At 40.4% G+C, this 19,831-nt stretch overlaps 1 protein-coding gene across 1 annotated transcript; it reads right to left on the minus strand.

Annotated features, from left to right (window-relative positions):
* Window positions 1–1,693: 1,693 nt before the first annotated feature.
* nitr7b (novel immune-type receptor 7b) lies at window positions 1,694–16,258 on the minus strand (the record flags this gene model as incomplete). The annotated part of the gene is made up of 6 exons (XM_079434912.1): window positions 1,694–1,810; window positions 1,965–2,011; window positions 4,311–4,448; window positions 4,753–5,112; window positions 14,826–14,933; window positions 16,123–16,258. The coding sequence occupies 6 exons, from the start codon at window positions 16,256–16,258 to the stop codon at window positions 1,694–1,696; spliced, it is 906 nt and encodes a 301-aa protein (XP_079291038.1).
* Window positions 16,259–19,831: the final 3,573 nt, after the last annotated feature.

A 19,831-nucleotide genomic window follows, 5' to 3' on the forward strand; every position in this document is an offset into this window, starting at 1 on the left:
ATGCATGGCTGCCTCTGGAACAGGCCCTCTAAACTTTACTAATGACTTAATGTATGATGACAGTAGCAGAATGAATTTACAAAACCATCTTGCCTACCAATATTCAAGAAAATGCCACCAGATTAATTGGGAAGTGCTTCATATTGCATCAGGACAATGACCCAAAAAACCCTGCCAGTTCAGTCAAGGAGTTTATACGGGCGAAGAAATGGAAAGTCTTAGATTGCCCAAGTCAATTTCCAGATTTAAATCCGATTGAACATGAATTTCACCGGCTGAAGAGGAGAGTAAAGGCAGAAACTCCCCCAAAACAAGAGACAATTGGGATTGGCATTAAAGGCTGGGAAAAGTATTTCAAAGGATGAGACCAAGAGTCTGGTGATGTCTATGGGTCACAGACTCACTGCTGTGATTGTGTGCAAGGGATCAACTAAATAATAGCTTTTAATCTTTTATATCTGCCTTTTGTTCAACTGTCCCAATACTTATGCTCACAACAATGAGTGGGATGAACTCTAAAAGTGCTGTTCTTCTTATTTGGTAAAACATGTATGTGTTGAAATGGCTAATAATAAAATGAGACATTCTGTAGTTTTGTCTCATATTCATCTTTTAATCATATTCGCAAATGTCTTGAGTCCACAGCCAACAGAGCAATTTTGTCTTTACTGTTCCACTACTTATGGAGGGCACTGTATATATATATATATATATATATATATATATATATATATATATAATTGAAAATTAAATATGATATGTAAGGCCATCTGGGCCATTAATTCATTTTAACAATATAGAGAAATGCTGATGATAAACTGAATGACTAAATTATTTTAGATATATTTTGTAAATTAGAATATAAAATGAATTAGAATATAATTTTTATAAATAATATTTAAAATATAAAAAATTAACTAAAATATTCAGAATTTAAATTAGAAGATGACATATAAGTATATCTGCCCCCCCCCCTTTTTTGCAAGTTAAATTGGACCCACTATTCAGATATCTAGTAAGATCACATATATATTAACTCCCATTGTTTTTTAAATTCACCTGTGTTCAGTTGATTGACTGTATATAATAAATATTTTTGACCTTGTCAGATCTCACAACTTAAATAGTAGATCATATGCTGCTGTTATAAACCACAAAATTTATTTGAATGCAGCATGCCTGTCAATCATGGTAACACGAGACACACCGGGGGAATATTCATGTCAATTTTTGTTATCATTATTCGGACCCTTCATGGCATCACACCATATCACCATCAGCAGATCATAAATCTTTCCACACAGACAAACAGTTCAGATTATTCTGCAGAGTACCAAATACTACAAAGGTGGCACAAAGGATGCATCTGTAGCTGCAATAGCTACATTTACATAGACTGTTTAATGTTGCAGAGGTGCCATGAATGTATTTACAAAGGATTTACAATCGTTGAAATACTTGATGAAATTAATGTTTTAAATATGAATTTATAACTATGAAAAAACAAATTCATTAATGAAAATAAGACCTCTTTCATAGATCCTCTGAAATTATCAGGACGGAGAGAAGTCCAGTAAAATTGGATCTAACACTAGCTAACTGCAATAAGTGCAATTAACAGTGATCTGTGGTTTAGCATAAGCAGAGTTTCACTCGTTTTTGTTCTGTGACAAAGGGTCTGATGATCTGTGGGTCACCGTGTGGCAGCATATACAACATTTGGCTCCACCTCCTTCAGTCTTCTTACTGGTCTTCTGCTCTTCTTCTTGTCTAAACTTAGAGCTGCATAGTTCAAGTCTGCATCTTGCTCCTGGCAATATAAAAGTGCAAACACATTATGGATGTGCTCTGCTCAGCCTTTATATATATATATATATATATATATATATTTATATGGGCCTGTCATTTAACGTTATAAACCTCAGCACAAATCAAATGTATAACATGTAAGGCCTATGAGATACCTGCTGCAACTGTTTGTTCATCTCGTTGTTTTCACAGTGCTGGGCATCTAAGCAAAACAAGACGATCATCATTATTTGCCATCCTAAGGCAGTAGTTATTATTTATGAAACTATGGTAATGTATTATTTGGTATATACGGTAACACTTTAGAATACTGTTTCTTATTTACTGCATAACTATTAAGGAATTATTGAAGAACTAACAGGTAATGATTCATTAACACTTAGCGCACTACTGTTAACTACTAAGGAAGATGTGTTAACTAATCAGTATGTAATACAATTTTATGATTGTGTTAAGTAACAGTTAGCTAAAGAATTACTAATGTATTCTGTCACACCTCCTGAAGAACTACTATTAATTATCTACTAGTTAAGGTTCAATAAAAATAACTATGAAATAACTACTACTGAACAATTATACGCAAATAGTCACTATATTAATCAGGTTGTGGCCCACAAATCAAGTACTTGAGCAAAAGTACAGATACCCAATAAAATATTACTCCAGTAAAATTATAAGTAGGCCTATTAATTTTTAAAATTACTTGAGTAAAAGGACACTATAGTGCCAACTTTGTTACAGTCCACTACTACTATTATTAGCCTATAATGGAAATGAAATATGCATTTTGTTTGCTGCACACCCAAAAGGACTCATTACTATAATTGTACATAAGGAGGGGTGAGAACCAGAAGGGCGTAAGTGACATTTTGGGTGAAATGGATATATTTAATATATATATATATATATACTGGCAAAAGTATACTGTCATCCATGAGTATACAATTTTTTTATTATAAACGATTGAAATCAGTGCACAAAGTCAGATCAACCTATGGTAAGTTTTTGTTTTGGCCCTCCTGTAAAGTTAGTGAAATGCCACTTAAGCCTTTCTGGTTCTCACCCCTTATGTTTTTGCCTCTATGGTAAATAATTTCCTTGTTCTGTAGGAAATCTGCTTCGGACAGGAACCGCAACTCAACTGTCTTGCCATAACTATCCAACTTACTACAGATACAGAACACTCTGTAAAATGGTGGTTTGTTAATTAATCAATTAATTTATTTTCTGAAACACTGGGATGAAGCTGTTGGGTCATATTTGTTTTTTAGTCTTAGGTAGTTTTTGTGTTGTGTTAATGCCTAGTTAACGGCAGTTTCCCTGAGCCCAGCTCCCGTATAAGTAATTAATTCCTTATTAATTACTAAAGGTTTCCACTATATTTCCACTTTAGAATAGGCCTACTCTTGCAGGTTCAAAATAGGTCCAGCATAATTATTTGATAATTATTTATTAATTACTAATGGGCTCCCTATGTTTTCACTTTAGAATACTGTTTCAGGTTCTAAGTAATACTTGAAGAATTATCTAATAATTATTTATTAATTACTAAAGGTTTCACTATATTTTCACTTTAGAATAGGCCTACTCTTGCAGGTTCAAAATAAGTCCTGCATAATTATTTGATAATTATTTATTAATTACTAATGGGCTCCCTATATTTTCACTTTAGAATACTGTTTCAGGTTCTAAGTAATTCTTGCGGAATTATCTAATAATCCTTTATTAATTACTAATGGGTTACCTGTATTTTCACTCTCCCTCAGTCCTTGCTTTACATACAGAAATTGAATTAATAGTAATATGGTATATGCTGAGGAGGCACACATACAGTACTTTATATAAAATATAAAAACTAAGGTAAGTTATCGCATGGCACTGGAGAGGTGGTGGGGTTCCTATCGGATGCTGATTTCTTACAAAACAAACTCAAAACAATTCACTATATAGGCAAAACCTCTGTAAAATTTATTGCATTTATTAATATTGCATTTTCATACTGCTACTACTGCTAATAACATTTATATGAAAGGGTCACAACTCAATGTAATTGTGTATGACTGTTCATTAGTAGTTACTTCTTAATTATTTTTATTGAACCTTAACTAGTAGATAATTAATAGTAGTTCTTCAGGAGGTGTGACAGAATACATTAGTTATTCTTTAGCTAACTGTTACTTAACACAATCATAAAATTGTATTACATACTGATTAGTTAACACATCTTCCTTAGTAGTTAACAGTAGTGCGCTAAGTGTTAATGAATCATTACCTGTTAGTTCTTCAGTAATTCCTTATTAGTTATGCAGTAAGTAAGAAACAGTATTCTAAAGTGTTACCGTATATACATAAGCAGAACTATGGTAATGTATTATTTTGTATGGAAATATGGTAATATCATTATTAATTACAGAAACATAAAACAATAAATTATTCTTATAGTTAAAGGTTTTTGTAACTGTATTTACTATTATCTATGTGCTATTGCATTTTTCACATGCCTTCTTTCCGCTTATTTCTTTCCTTAAACCTGATGAAGACTACAATGGCAAAAACAGTAGAAAGCAAAACCAAGCCGCTCATGATCAATGTCAGGGTATAGTAGATGTGACAGGATCTCTCAGTTTCGACAGTCACCTCTGATAAAACCAATCAAATAATTAAATAAATAGAGAAGGGGGAAGAGAGAGAATAACATTATTGATGTAATATAGAAATAAAAAAAAAATATGATAAAGAAGAGACTAATTTAGTTTAAAATGCATGGCACATACCACAAGCCGCATTTGTTGTATCCCCTTTAGACTGACTAGTCTCTATGAAGATTTTAAAAAATAATACAAAATGGATAGTAGTAAGTGAACAGTAATAATACTAAATAAAAATAATAATGCTGGAATAAATAAATTATTTAAACAGATCAAATGAAAACATAAACATTACCATTTACCACCACCACTAAGTGTGTTTTGTTGTGAAACATCATGTGGTTTGTCAAAAAACTTCCACAGTAAAAAATTCCAGAGTCGGAGACGTCCACATTTACAATCTTCAGGGAAGAAAAGGTTTTGTTCACTGACATCTCTGTATGATTCTTCTTAAAGCCATTCAAATAGACGGATTCCGCTGGTTTTTCACCCACATATTGTGTGGCAATGCAAAGTGGCAGAGAATCATTTGTGTGCTTGAACCAGGCTATATAACTGGGCTCTTTTAGGATGTTTGAACACAGAAGAGAGACAGTAGTTCCCCTCTTTACCGTTTTCACGAAAGATAAAGATGCTTGTTTTACAAAGATGACACCTGAAAAAAATACATAGTCTAAAAGTTCTTTCCATAATTTCTATGTAACTTTCAACTGCAGAACTCAAAAGAAGATTAAGAAAACCATGGCATCCAAACAACATGGGAGACCTTTGAAAAACACTGAGGCATTATTCAAAATGTCTTTATGTTCCACAAAGAAGAATGTAAGTAAGTAATACAGGTTTGGAAATATATTCAAATTCAGTTATTTAAAGCAAATTAAATATATGATATAAACAAATAGTACTACAAGTATATAGTAAATATACATTACACAATTCATTTTTCATTGTCCCACATTTACTATCAAACATCATAAAAGTATATTTACCTATTAAAAGGAGCGTCAGAGGATGTGTTGCAGACAAATTCATGTTTACGTTCCAGACAAATCAACTCAACTGAGAAGAATCAAATTCAGCTTTATTTATTTGAAGGGGGTGTGGCTTTTACACTGTACATGCACCCATCTATATTAAAGCAGTTAAAGCAGACTATACTATACTATGCTATGCTATGCTATGCTATACTATACTGTACTATACTATACTATACTATACTATACTATACTATAAACTGTATAGAACTCATTTGAAAGAGGGCTGGAGAGATGTCTAAAATGAATGTTGTAATGTGATAAAATAATAGAAATGTTAGTAAACTCCTTAAAGGTTTTGAATTTCCTTATATATATATATATATATATATATATATATATATATATATATATATATATATATATATATATATATATATATATATATATATATATATAAAAGTGCCATCACAGCACTTCTGATCTAATTAGGTCTGTAGACCTAGCTGTACATAATATTCTAAAATCACTCAAAAAAGTCAAAATAATATGATGAACATGTAAATAAATAAATATATAGTTAAGACAGGCTATTGTTGTCTCGTGTATTTTAAAATCTCTTATTTGTCTACATCTAAATGAAGAAGCTTAATAACAGACCCGAATGCCTCCCTTACATTGCATAATTTTGTGAAAGTCTTACAACATTCACAAAACTAAAGCTAAAGGTCAGCCGATAGGTGGAGACATTTCTGTCATAGTATCATGATTCATTTTTATGAGCATGGTTGAAATGTTGTGGGTCATCAGAGCTGGCAAGCAGGTAGGCCTACATAAACAGCAAATTTCAAAAAGATGAAGAAGGATTATTATTATTATTATATAATGTTTATTCAACCTAAATTAAGAAACCGGTGATAAGTAGTACTATAGCTGTAAGTAAAATACATATGTAGGCTACAAGCTAAATAACAAAATTGTGCACAGTAAGTCTATGAATCCATCATATTTTAGAGCATTATTAAATAATTTGCTTGTATCTTATTAACATTTTTTTTTTTCAGAAATATGTGAGCATAGCAATTATAGAACTGCCACACCTCAAACCGCATGGCCATTCAAATAAATGCAGCCTCTCATCAAATAAAGTGGCGGGGGATGGAAACAAAGAATGGTTTCCTGTAGGGAGAGACAGGAAGTAGTAGTTCAGTAGACCAACACACAATGATTGAGCTTTAGTTCACTTTTTAGATTAGCAATAATTGTTTCATTTTATTATTTACCACTACATTAGTGATAAATCTACATATCACTAAAATTATTTTATAGTCTCAAAGGTGTGTAGAAAATGTAATTATATATATATATATAGATAGATAGATAGATAGATAGATAGATAGATAGATAGATAGATAGATAGATAGATAGATAGATAGATAGATAGATAGATAGATAGATAGATAGATAGATAGATAGATAGATAGATAGGTAGATAGATAGATAGATAGATAGATAGTGTCAAATTGTGTATAATTGTATATTTAATTGTGTCATGAATATTTAAATGTACAAAAATTACCTCTCAATTAATATAAAATCATTTGGTGTGTACATAATTATAAATCCAAAATGCCATTTAAAATAGTTGGAGTGTAGTAAGAAACTGTCTTGCTTTCTTTCTTTCTTTCTTTTTCTTTTTCTTTCTTTCTTTCTTTCTTTCTTTCTTTCTTTCTTTCTTTCTTTCTTTCTTTCTTTCTTTCTTTCTTTCTTTCTTTCTTTCTTTCTTTCTTTCTTTCTTTCTCTCTCTCTCTCTCTCTCTCTCTCTCTCTCTCTCTCTCTCTCTCTCTCTCTCTCTCTCTGTTGTCTGATGTTAGTAGAAGCAGCATCACAACACTGTATATGCTTGTGGTTTTGGACTATGAGCCAAGGCCACAAAAAAAAAAAAAAAAATGCAATCACCTAGTAAGACTGAGAATGGAAATAAAGAGATAGCCTCATCAGTGCACGCACCTTTGCAGCTGAAACTTTCCATTGAACCACTTATGTTTAAAGTGTGAGCGTGACTGACTAAACAGAAACACAGTGAAGTTTAGCCTTGTAGCATTAGGCCGGTAGCATTAAATAATAGGCCTATAGTGTAGTGTGGCAATTTCACACACTCCCAAATGCTACTGTTTATTTAAAAATGACTTGTGATCATTTACAAATCAGGACATAATTCATTAATCTGATCAAAGGCAGATGGAGGTGTTCTGCTGCAACACACCTCGTCATAAAAAGGATTTCAGCACCACGGACAGAGACACATTATATATTTGTTACATTTCACATTTTATACTTTTAAAGGAATTGTCCACCCAAAAAAGAAAATTTGCACCACACTGTACCATAATGTCTTAATATTCAAATGCCAGCATTTTCACCCAGCAAATTGGGATAGTTTATTTTTTGTGTCCTACAATGCAAATTCAATTTTCTTAATTAATAAACAATTAGTTATCAGTTTTTGATTCATCTTAGTAATGTTATGTACCACATGGGGAATTTGCCCTTTACTTTGATGATTCATTTTTCAGAAAGCACATGGCTATGATGTCAAACTGATACCTTTATCTTGTTTGCCATACTTATTTGACTCAGTTTCACATGCAAGATTAAGCATTTAATGTTTTTTAAGCCTCAAAAGCACCTACATGTAAAATCATTAGCCCCTAGAACATCTCAGTTAGTCATATATCTGATAATTATGAGACAGATTATCTCATTTGTTTGTAAAAGGTCAGTTTAATCACAAACCCCTTTTGCACAAGAAATGCATAAGCAGAAGATGTGACAGCAACTGGGGCTCCAACCAGAAGACAGATTGTTAGCAGCATCACTTCCTGTAGAGGAGTGACAGAGAGAAGCAGCTCAGTACAGAGAGAGAAGTGCTGATGTGAACTTCAGCGGACCAGCTATAACATTCACCTGAGTGAACTAAATAAAACATTTGATATAATCACATTTTAATGCAGTCAGCATTGATATACTTGAAACTTTTAAAATCATGAATACAGTACTTCACAAACTGAGTAAATGTAAAATGTAAGGCAGCTATTTTTTTTTAATTACATAAAAAATTATAAAAGCAACAAACTCTTAAAAGAGTTTCTGAAAGAAAGAGTGTATTAACATTACAGTTATTTTTGATTAGTTAAATTTGTGTTGCACTTATTATTGAAATACAGGTAAAAAGATTAAAGAGATCATGAGATGTTTGTTTGCACTTGTGTGGGTACCTTTGTGCATGCATTGCTTGCGCACATTGTGGTTTGATAAATTTCCAACCACAGGACTGACCTCTTGCTTCTGTTTTGAAGCCCCTTTCTGTATCAAAACCACAAAAACATCCTTCTCAACAGACAAACATTTCTATGTAATTAAAGAAAAAAAATCCCCAGTTTAATGGTGACTGGTGAAGTATATATATATATATATATATATATATATATATATATATATTATTTTTTTTTTTTTTTTTTTTTCTAACATGTAGATTTGCATGTTTATGCATGAAATTCTGTTGAGTTACAGTTTATCTGTGCTTATTTGACCTACTATATGCATCATGTGTGCAGTATAAATGCATTCCATACAATTTGAGACATTTAGAACATAACTTCATGAGAATTGTTTGAGAATTGTTTTGTAATGATATTATGGATTCTGGACAAGTATAGAGTTTAGATTTTAAAGTAAAGATTTTTTTTTTTCTAACATAAAAAGAGATACGAATAAAATGTTTTTGAGACATACAATTAAATGGTCATATATTATTATTATTATTATTAAGTGTTTATTACAGACCATTGTTATTTGTACAACTGCAGACTTTCAAATGCTGACGTTTTATAGACCACAAAAAAGAGGTCGCTCTGTATTGCAGCCCTATGGTAGAACATCGCCTCATTTCTCACATTGTACTGTGTGGCTTCTTCCTGTTTCTGCAGGAAATGACACTCTTCTTTGCTCGCTTTCTGACTTGAGTCCCACCGTTGCAAAGTCACACTTCTGTGGTTGAGAACAGACCTCTCAATCAAAAACATTCTGACTTCAAAGGTGAGATTATCACAAACAATAAAATGTTTATTGCAGTGAGCTACAGTATTAGGAAACTAAAATAGCTTTGATGTTTTCCTGTTACAGACCAAGGGTAAAATAAAACTTAACCTCTTAAGGTGTACATTTCTGTCTATAACGGTCTGTGAGTTTAATCGTTCTCACGTTCAGATATGATTTTTAACATTGAGAATATGACCTTATGAAGTTAATAATGTATTAATGCACAATGTGTTGCAGTGTTGTAGAGTTATCAAAAAAGGAATATAGGGAAAATATTATCACATACTGCCCCCTACTGGTCCCCCCTTCTTTTCACTTGCTGTCAATATTCTCACCTACAGCCAGGAATGGGAAGTATTTCAAATACATGTATTTAAAATACATATTTTAAATACAAAATACTATTTTGTATTTAAATACCATTGAAAAATACATTTAAACTTAGTATTTTTGTATTTTCAAAATACATAAAATACTTTTTGCCAATCAAACTCTTTATTAGGCTTTTGGTTTCCTGTATCAACTAGTAACATGCCACTTTCATGCATGTGAGCTGCAGCTGTATGACGCCATCTAGAATTGGGTAAGCAAGTTTTCAGAATTTCAGAAGTCTGATTACAAGCTTGTCGCATTCAAGTGCTGTTGGAAAGAACAGGAATCATGGAGGGCGCCAGGTTTCCTGGGAAAATCTTATTAAAACCAAAATTGTAGATATATAAGGTATTTAATTTTGAATAAAATGTAGCATCCCATTCGTTGACAACCATATAAACATTCACAGAACTATCTATATATTTTACCTTGTTGATGATTCTGGATTTTCAGTCAAATACATGCTGTTTTGCTGTGTATAAAACACACAAAATGCTTGAAATGGTTATTGCACTACAGTGTGCATGATTTTAACATTAAACCAAGGTGATCTTGAAAAACAGGAGAAAAAAAAAACATCTGTCCCAGCAGCAACTGTCTTCCCCTCCACCATGTTTATGGCCTGCACAACTCAGAAACTTGGGTATAAAAATTATTTTATTAGAAATGATGAAATTAGAAAATATGACAAACTAACCAGTTTCCAACTAGAAAATTAATATTTACAAAAAAATAAGTGAATAAAAAACGTCTGAAGGAGGGAACGGAGACGTCACGTTGGATGACCGACGAAATTGGGATCTCGCCAGAGAGACCAATCCACTTCGAGTGTAACTAAACGAGCCAATGGACATTGGCATGCGATCATTACATCCAGCTGCCGTTGATCACAGCGTGAGCATAAGAGGCAGCAGGTGCACCACATTAATTCATGTTTTCGCTGAGGACCCGAGCCGGTGACCCGGCAGCTCAGCAGTGGTACAGCGACTGTGGCGACGGGACGTGACGTCTCCGTTCCCTCCTTCAGGGAACGAGGGTTACATACGTAACCAAGACGTTCCCTTTCAGTCGGTCACTCCGAGTCACATCGGATGACCGATGGAATTGGGATCCCTACCAAAGCGCCACAGAAGCTGCCCCTTCCAGTGCCCTGTGTAGGCCTCCTGATCCTTCCTATAAGGCAGACGATAGGACCGGGCTCTACACAGAGAAGGTCAACTACTGTTGTTCCTTGAGCAACCCACCAGTAGGACTTGGATAACACTGGGAAACGTGCCCTTCCCTTTGGAAGAGGCACACTGCGGAGTCACCTCCTCCCAGAGGGGGTTAAGTGACATTTAGACATGTGAAGTAACCCCGTAGGGCCCTATAGCACATGGAAGTCTCTGAGATGGCTTAGGCTGCATCATTAGAGATGGCAGAATGTGGTCTGCCAGGGGAAACACGGCTCTAATAATCATACCGTGGGATACACATATGGGATCCCGACAGGGTCTCTCATATGGGCACTAGCCTCACACCAGATTTCAAGAATTCATTGGCTGAAAGGCCTGGCGCTGGACGCTCCGCCACGTCCGGATGCCGGAGTGCTGGAGGACTCGACAGGGTTTGCCTGGTTAAGGAACTCTCTGGAGAATTAGGCGTAAGGACGCCGCAAGTGTGACTCTGAGCCGGGCCTCTCAGTGCCACTACCCATTTGAGGTGAGAACACAGGAGGAAACCGGCTCGACACGTAGGCTATAAAACCTAACGAATGTGTTGGGAGTCGCCCAACCCGCAGCTCTACAGATGTCTGCTAGCGAGTCACCATGATCCAGCACCCAGGACGATGCGACACCCCTAGTGGAGTGAGCGCGCAACCTGAGCGGGCAGGGCACACCTTGTGCTTCATAGGCCAAGGTGACAGCATCCACTATCCAGTGGGCCATCCTCTGCTTGGAGACAGCCTTCCCCTTCTGCTGTCCTCCGTAACAGACAAAGAGCTGTTCTGAGGTCCTGAAGCTTTGAGTTCTATCCACGTACTGTCGCAGTGCGCGTACAGGACAGAGCAAAGCTAGGGCTGGGTCTGCCTCCTCCAGGGGCAGCGCTTGCAAGTTCACTACCTGGTCCCTAAAGGGAGTGGTAGGAACCTTAGGCACATAGCCGGGCCGGGGGCCTCAGTGTTGCACTGGAGTCAGCCGGCCCAAACTCGAGGCACGATTCGTCGACCGAAAATACCTGCAGGTCCCCTACCCTCTTGATCGAGGCCAATGCAGTCAGGAGTAGGGTTTTCATAGAGAGAAACTTCAACTCGACTGACTGCAAAGGCTCAAAGGGGGCAGTTTGTAGGGCTCTTAGCACCAATGCCAAATCCCAAGAGGGTAGGGAGGGAGGCCTAGGAGGATTTAACCTCCTGGCCCCCCTAAGAAACTTGACAACCAGATCGTGCTTCCCCACCGACTTCCCCTCTACAGGGTCGTGGTGAGCGGAAATGGCAGCAACATAAACCTTAAGGGTGGAGGGGGACAGCCTACGCTCCAACCCTTGTTGCAGAAAGGAAAGCGCGGCTCTGATCGAACATCTCCGGGGGTCCTTATGGTGAGAGGAACACCATTCGACGAACAGGTTCCACTTCAGAGCATAGGCCTGTCTTGTGGACGGTGCACATGCTGAAGCGATAGTGAGTGCTACCTCCTGGGGTAGGTCACCTAGAACCTCCGTGTCCCATCCAGGGACCATACGTGGAGTTTCCACAGGTCCGGACGTGGGTGCCAGAGGGTGCCCCGTCTCTGAGAAAGCAGATCCTTCCTCAGAGGAATCGGCCAGGGAGGGGCTGTCGCGAGGAGCATGAGTTCCGGGAACCAGGTCCTGTTGGGCCAATATGGAGCCACTAACAAGACCTGCTCCTCGTCCTCCCTGATCTTGCACAGTGTCTGTGCTAGTAGGCTCACTGGGGGGAACGCATATTTGCGCAGGCCCTGGGGCCAGCTGTGCGTCAGTGCATCCGTGCCGAGCGTTGCCTCGGTTAGGGAGTAGAACCACTGGCAGTGGGTGGTTTCCGGAGATGCAAACAGGTCTACATTTACATTTACATTTACATTTATTCATTTAGCTGACGCTTTTATCCAAAGCGACTTACAATTGCTATACATGTCAGAGGTCGCACGCCTCTGGAGCAACTTGGGGTTAAGTGTCTTGCTCAGGGACACATTGGTGTCTCACAGTGGATTCGAACCCGGGTCTCTCACACCAAAGGCATGTGTCTTATCCACTGCGCCATCATCACCTGGTCTACCTGAGCAACTCCGAACCGACTCCAAATCAGCTGGACCACCTGGGGATGGAGTCTCCACTCCCCTGGAAGTGCTGCTCGAGACAGCTCGTCGGCTGCCCAATTGAACACTCCCGGGATGTGGATGGCATGAAGGGACCTCAGATGCTTCTGACTCCAGAGGAGGAGGTGGCGGGCGAGTTGCGACATGCGACGGGAGCGTAAACCACCTTGCCGGTTGATATACGCAACGGTCGCAGTGTTGTCCGTACGGACCAGAACGTCCTTGCCCTGAAGGCGCCCTCTGAGGCGGCTCAAGGCAAGGCGTACTGCCAGCAGCTCAAGGCAATTGATATGCCAACGCAGTTGGCCGAGGCATCTGTGAATACCACAGCATGCCTCGATACCTGCTCCAGGGGCACTCCTGCCCGAAGGAATGAGGGATCTGACCACGGGCTGAAGGTTTTGCGGCAGGTCGGTGTAATCTGAACCCGGAGAGTACCGCGTTTCCACGCCCACCTCGGGATTCGGCCATGGAGCCAGTGCTGAAGCGGTCTCATATGGAGCAGACCGAGCGGAACTATAGCCGCAGCTGCAGCCATATGCCACAGGAGCCTCTGAAAGTGTTTCAGTGGGACCGCCGTCCTGCCTGATAAAGTCTTGAGGCAGTTTAGCACCGACTGAGCACGTTCCTGGGTGAGGCGTGCTGTCTGGTTGACCGAATCCAACTCCATGCCGAGAAAAGAGATCCTCTGCGTTGGCACGAGTTTGCTCTTTTCCCAGTTGACCCGAAGGCCCAACTGGCTGAGGTGCCTGAGCACCAGGTCCCTGTGTGCGCACAACTGCTCTCGAGACTGTGCAAGTATGAGCCAGTCGTCGAGATAGTTGAGGATGCGCACAACACGTTCTCTCAGGGGAACAAGGGCCGCCTCTGTGACTTTGGTGAAGACATGAGGCGAAAGGGACAGCCCGAAGGGCAGGACCTTGTACTGATATGCCCAACCCTCGAACGCGAACCGCAGGAATGGCCTGTGCCGTGGGAGAATCGAGACATGAAAGTACGCGTCCTTCAGGTCGATTGCTGCAAACCAATCTAGGGGACGGACGCACCCGAAAATGCGTTTCTGCGTCAACATCTTGAATGGCATTTTTGTGAAGTGCACGGTTCAAAACTCGCAGATCCAAGATCGGTCGTAACCCACCGCTTTTCTTGGGCACAATGAAGTAAGGGCTGTAAAACACCGACCTCATATCGGCTGGAGGGACTGGCTCTATCGCGTCCTTCGCTAGCAGGACTGTGATTTCCGCACGCAAGACAGGGGCATCGATGGGGGGACGCCGGGCGAACTGAATCGCGTAGCCGAGTCTGATGGTCTGCAGGAGCCACCGAGACGGACTGGGGAGCGCTAGCCAGGCTCCGAGAGACCGTGCCAGCGGGACCAGCGGGGCCACCGACGTACCTGCGGAGGGGCAGCGAGGTGGAACACAGGGACCCGCCCTGGGGCCTGTGACGGCCTGGCTTGTGACGGCAGGGGGCGGGGTCTGGGTGTGTAGTGTAACACTCACCTGATTCCTCCTCGTGCGGGAGGAAACACAGGAACCCGGCTTGAGGCTTGTGACAGCCCGGCGTTTGATGACTTGAAGCGGGGACTCGAGTGCTACCGCCCTTACCTGGTTCCACGAATGGGTAGGAGGGGTGCTCTTGGGCAACCACCCACTGCCTGGTGAGAGAGGAGGAGGGAAGTGATCCTGTGATGCACGGGTCACCACTCTCCTCCTCTTGAGACCCAGAGATTGAGGAAATCGCTCTTTTATAGATGTTTTGGGTACCGCTGGCTGCTGGGCCAGCGGCGGAACAAAAGCAAAATGAAATAAAAGATTCTCCACCCGGCCCTCCTCCGGGGGAGGGAGTGGTGCGGTCACCATCTCCCGATGAGCAGTCTCCTCTATCTCTGGGTCGCCCGTCTCAGGGCCTCTTGCACTTGCGCTTACCGCCAGGTTTGGCGGGGGCCTGGACGGGCTGAGCGTCCTGCCTGCGACCGGCTCCACGACGCTGCCTGGTGGAAGGCTGCTGTGGCTGCGCGGGGGGGCCACAGGGGGGCGCCCACAGCGACGAGCAGGCTGAGGGGCTGCAGCCGGGGTGGAAGCAGCAGGTTTCCTCCGGCGCATGATGTGTTTGATCGCCTCAGTCTGCTTCTGTGCTGCCGAGAACTGCTGGGCAAAGCTCTCGACAGCGTCGCCGAAGAGGCCAGTCTCTGACATGGGAGCATTCAGGAACTGTACCTTCTCCTGCTCCTTTATGTCAGCGAGACACAGCCAGAGATGGCGCTCCTGGACCACTAGCGTGGACATCGCACGACCCAGAGACTGAGCGGTCACCTTTGTCGCTCGAAGCGCGAGGTCCGTCGCAGCACGCAGCTCATGTAGAACCGCCAGGTCGTGACCACCCTCATGCAGGTCTTTCAGGGCTTTGGCCTGGTGGACCTGCAATAACGCCATGGCGTGGAGGGAAGAAGCCGCCTCCCCACAGGCTCTATAAGCACTGCCAGTTAGACCTGACGAATACTTACAGGCCCGTGAGGGGAGACACGGGTCACCCCGCAGGGTGGTAGCGGCTGTTGGACATAGTTGCATGGCCACAGACCGCTCCACCGCGGGGACCGCACTTAGCATGAAGGAGATTTGTTTCGGGCAGTAAAAGGTGCCTTCCACGATCTCGTAAGCTCCTCAAGCACTTCCGGAAAGAATGGCACCGGAGGGGGGCGCTGAGAACCAGCACGATCCCCACCGAGAAACCACTCGTCCAACCTCGAAGGATCGGGACGCGGTGGAGGATTCCACACGAGCCCGACATTCTCGGCGGCCCGGGAAAGTATAGCCGTCATCTCTGGGTTTGGCTCGGACAACGCTACCACACCCGAAGGGGGCAACGCAGCCGAGTCGTCATCCCCGGAGAGAGAGTGCTCACCTTCCGATGCAGCGATGGACATATGGTCGTCAGAGGGGGACATCACCTCTGGCAACATCACCTCTGACTCCACCCGACGCAGCGTCACCCCGGGTGCCAGGACGAACGCTGGATCGCAGCAGAGGCAGAGGGCCATGTTTGACATAACGAAGCCTATTACGCAACTCCGAGATGGTCATGTCCCCACAAGAAGAACATGAACCATCCACGAAAGATTCCTCAGCGTGCTGAATGCCCAGACACGTGAGGCAGCAATCGTGACCGTCCTGAGGCGCCAGGATACGACCACACCCAGAAACGCATGGGTGATAGGACATCTTTAAAAAGATGCGATCACCCGTGTTGCTCTTTTAGAGAAATTTGCTCTTTGCACACTCTTAGTGTGGTTGTCAGCCGGAAAACAATCTTTTTCCCGTCCGACGTGACCACCGCTGCTGCGCCGTACCGCCAACACTTGCTCGCTCTTTCTCACTCGCAGGATAGGAGAGCAGTAATGCACTGCCACTCGGCTCTGAAGCGAAAGGATGAATTAATGCGGTGCACCTGCTGCCTCTTATGCTCACGCTGTGATCAGCGGCAGCTGGATGCAATGATCACATGCCAATGTCCATTGGCTCGTTTAGTTCCACTCGAAGTGGATTGGTCTCTCTGGCGAGATCCCAATTTCATCGGTCATCCGACGTGACTCGGAGTGACCGACCGAAAGGGAACTGATTGCCTGTGAAGGCAGCATAAGTTAAGGTGAGGATGTCATGGCCGGTTGTACTTGTTGATTAAGGTTAAAATGGAACACCATTCAGGGGTGCGTTTCCCAAAACCAACTACGGTTAGCTAACGATGCTTTTGGGAAATGCATCCCAGATTAGCACTTAGCATGAAGGAGAAAAAAAAGAGCACTAGCAAGAGAAACATACCATTAGCAGTAGTCAGTATTGATAGTTTTTTTTGTTGTTGTTTGGTCAGATTTAGGTTTTTATCACCTAGCTCAGGGGTCATCAAACTTGATCCTGGAGGGCCGGTGTCCTGCAGAATTTAGCTCCAACTTGCCTCAACACACCTGCCTGGAAGTTTTGAGTATACCTAGTAAGACCTTGATTTGCTGGTTCAGGTGTGTTTAATTAGGGTTGGAGCTAAACTCTGCAGGACACCGGCCCTCCAGGACTGAACTTGGTGACCCTTGACCTAGCTAGTCAAATGTGTTCATTCAACTTTAAGCATTACTGGTTGCTATGCCAATACGACAATATATAATTGGTGGTGGTAAAGCGCTTTGGGTAGCCAGAAAAGTGCTATATAAAAGTAAAGAATTATTGTTATATATTAGGGCCGGGACTTTAACGCGTTAATTTAGATTAATTAATTACACAAAAATAACGCGTTAAATTTTTTTAACGCATTTTAATCGCACTTATTTTTGCACCGCGGAACGTTTCTCACTGGATGAGTTTCGGCGGACCGATTATACTGGAGCACCAACTAGCGTTCTGTTTCTCAATTCCAAGAACGCAAAGAACGGACTTGCGTTCTCGTGGAGAGTGAGACCGGTCTTGCCAAGCTTCCTTGGAAGAACGAACTCGGAAGGACGCGAGAACACAGAACGCACACTTATGAGAATTGAGATGTACTGCATTCCTGCTTAACTGACCGCATAGTCTCAGCATAAGAAACGGCCAATGAACAATAAATATTACAAAATGTCATAACTTATTAAAACATTTCATACTATTATAGATATTACTTTCATATAATTGTATTGTTTTATTTTACAGCGTTATATGTTTTACTGTTAAGAGCTTCCGTACACCGGCCACCCACAGCGTTTTCTGGGATTTCTAACGGCTCGATTCTCTCAAGTCTGCACTCGATGCATCCTCAGTTTCAAGAACATATCCGGGCACTTTCATGAATCCTCTATACTTGCTTTCTTGAGAATTGGAACTGAACTTCGACGGTTAATGATGACGTAGAACGAGAACACAAGGACGCAAGATCGCTGAAGAACGCATATTGAGAAACAGCCAAAAACAAACCACAGTGAACATGGACAAAGAAGCTGATGAGACCGCTTTGGTTGGCCCTGTGGATGGGAAATTTAAAAATCCATATAAAAAAACTTACTTCTCACTGTTCTCAGGTCAAATATTTATATGCGATTAAAATGCGATTAATTTCGATTAATTAATTACAAAGCCTCTAATTAATTAGATTAATTTTTTTTATCGAGTCCCGGCCCTATTATATATATGTTGGCAAAGATATAAAGTGTAAAGCGATTTAACTTTTTCTATATCATCTATATATCGTCATGTTATGCAAATATATCTGTGGAGCTTTTAGTGGGCAGGAGTTATTGACACGTCAGAGCGATAAAGAAACATGCATAAATGAGTAATAAGGAGCTTTCTGTGTGGGTATCTCAAGACAAAGATAACTATAATGCTAATAATAAAGATATAAACTTCAAAAAACTTGTTCTAGGGAATACTCACACTAGGCAAACCCTACTAAAACCCAAGCACGGTTGTTCTTTCGCTATCAGAGGATTATTACAGAGGCAGCTGAGTATAATGGTGGAATTTGCAGCTTTACTCATAAACTACGATACCTATTCATCAAGATGAGAGCCAGACCCATTCTGAATCTAAATGTACTCAAATTAAATTAATTGAAATAATGATAACAATAGCGCATACAAAAAAATGGTAAATTAACTGTTCCATGCTCCGGCGTGGTTAGAGATCACACTACATGCGTACTGCACACAAGCCAAGTCTTCAAGCAGACCAGGGCATGGTTAAACAAACCACACTGGACACGGTACAGAGCAGTCACACTTGTGAAATGAACTGGACTTTGGGGGTCAATCGTGCTCAATCAAGTGAACAGCAGATAGCACACTACAACTATAACCATAACAGCACAAAAAATTATGAATAATAAAAACACTGACAGCCAATCGGAATCATTTCTGCTTGAGCTTTAGCATTTAAAGTGGCAGATGACAGAACTGCATTGTATACTTAGAATGCACTCATATAGCTATCCTTATAATTATCAGTTTTGGTAAGGTACAGGCCTTAATAGTGTTACTTTACCGGATGGCCAATTTCACATGTATTTTGTGTATTTTCAAAATACTGCATATTTATTTAAATACATTTTCCCACACAGTATTTTTTATTTGTATTTAAATAAATTTTTGCATGCAGTATTTTGTATTTTTATTTTAAACACATTTTGATGTATTTGTGCTCATCTCTACCTAGAATTAAAGAAGAAGAAGAAAAAAAGACGTTTTGTTGTTATAAATTATTGTTATAAATTATTGTATTTAGGTTAATTTAGCAATTTTAAATTTCTTATTTATATATCCAGGGAACAGGTAATTTAGATGTTACCATATTCAAGTTACCATTTTTTTCAGTGTAGTAAATATAATAGTTTTATATATATATATATATATAAGTAAGCTAGGGAGCTTGAGTGCTACTATATCGTTTATTAGTGAAGTTTTATTCAAAATAATGCCTTGATGGTTCCTGTCATGCTTTGCATGCATTTTGGTAAACAAAAGCTTTAATGAGGTGTGTCACTGAAACTTTACTGTGGTTTCACTTCACTTTGCCCTTTGTTTAATTTACAATTATAGCAAAATTTAAAACTAACTTAAAATGAAAATGAACAGTTTGAATTTATTTTTAAAATAAAA

The sequence above is a fragment of the Barbus barbus genome, assembly GCF_936440315.1.
Source record: "Barbus barbus genome assembly, chromosome: 2".
Lineage (NCBI taxonomy): Eukaryota > Metazoa > Chordata > Actinopteri > Cypriniformes > Cyprinidae > Barbus > Barbus barbus.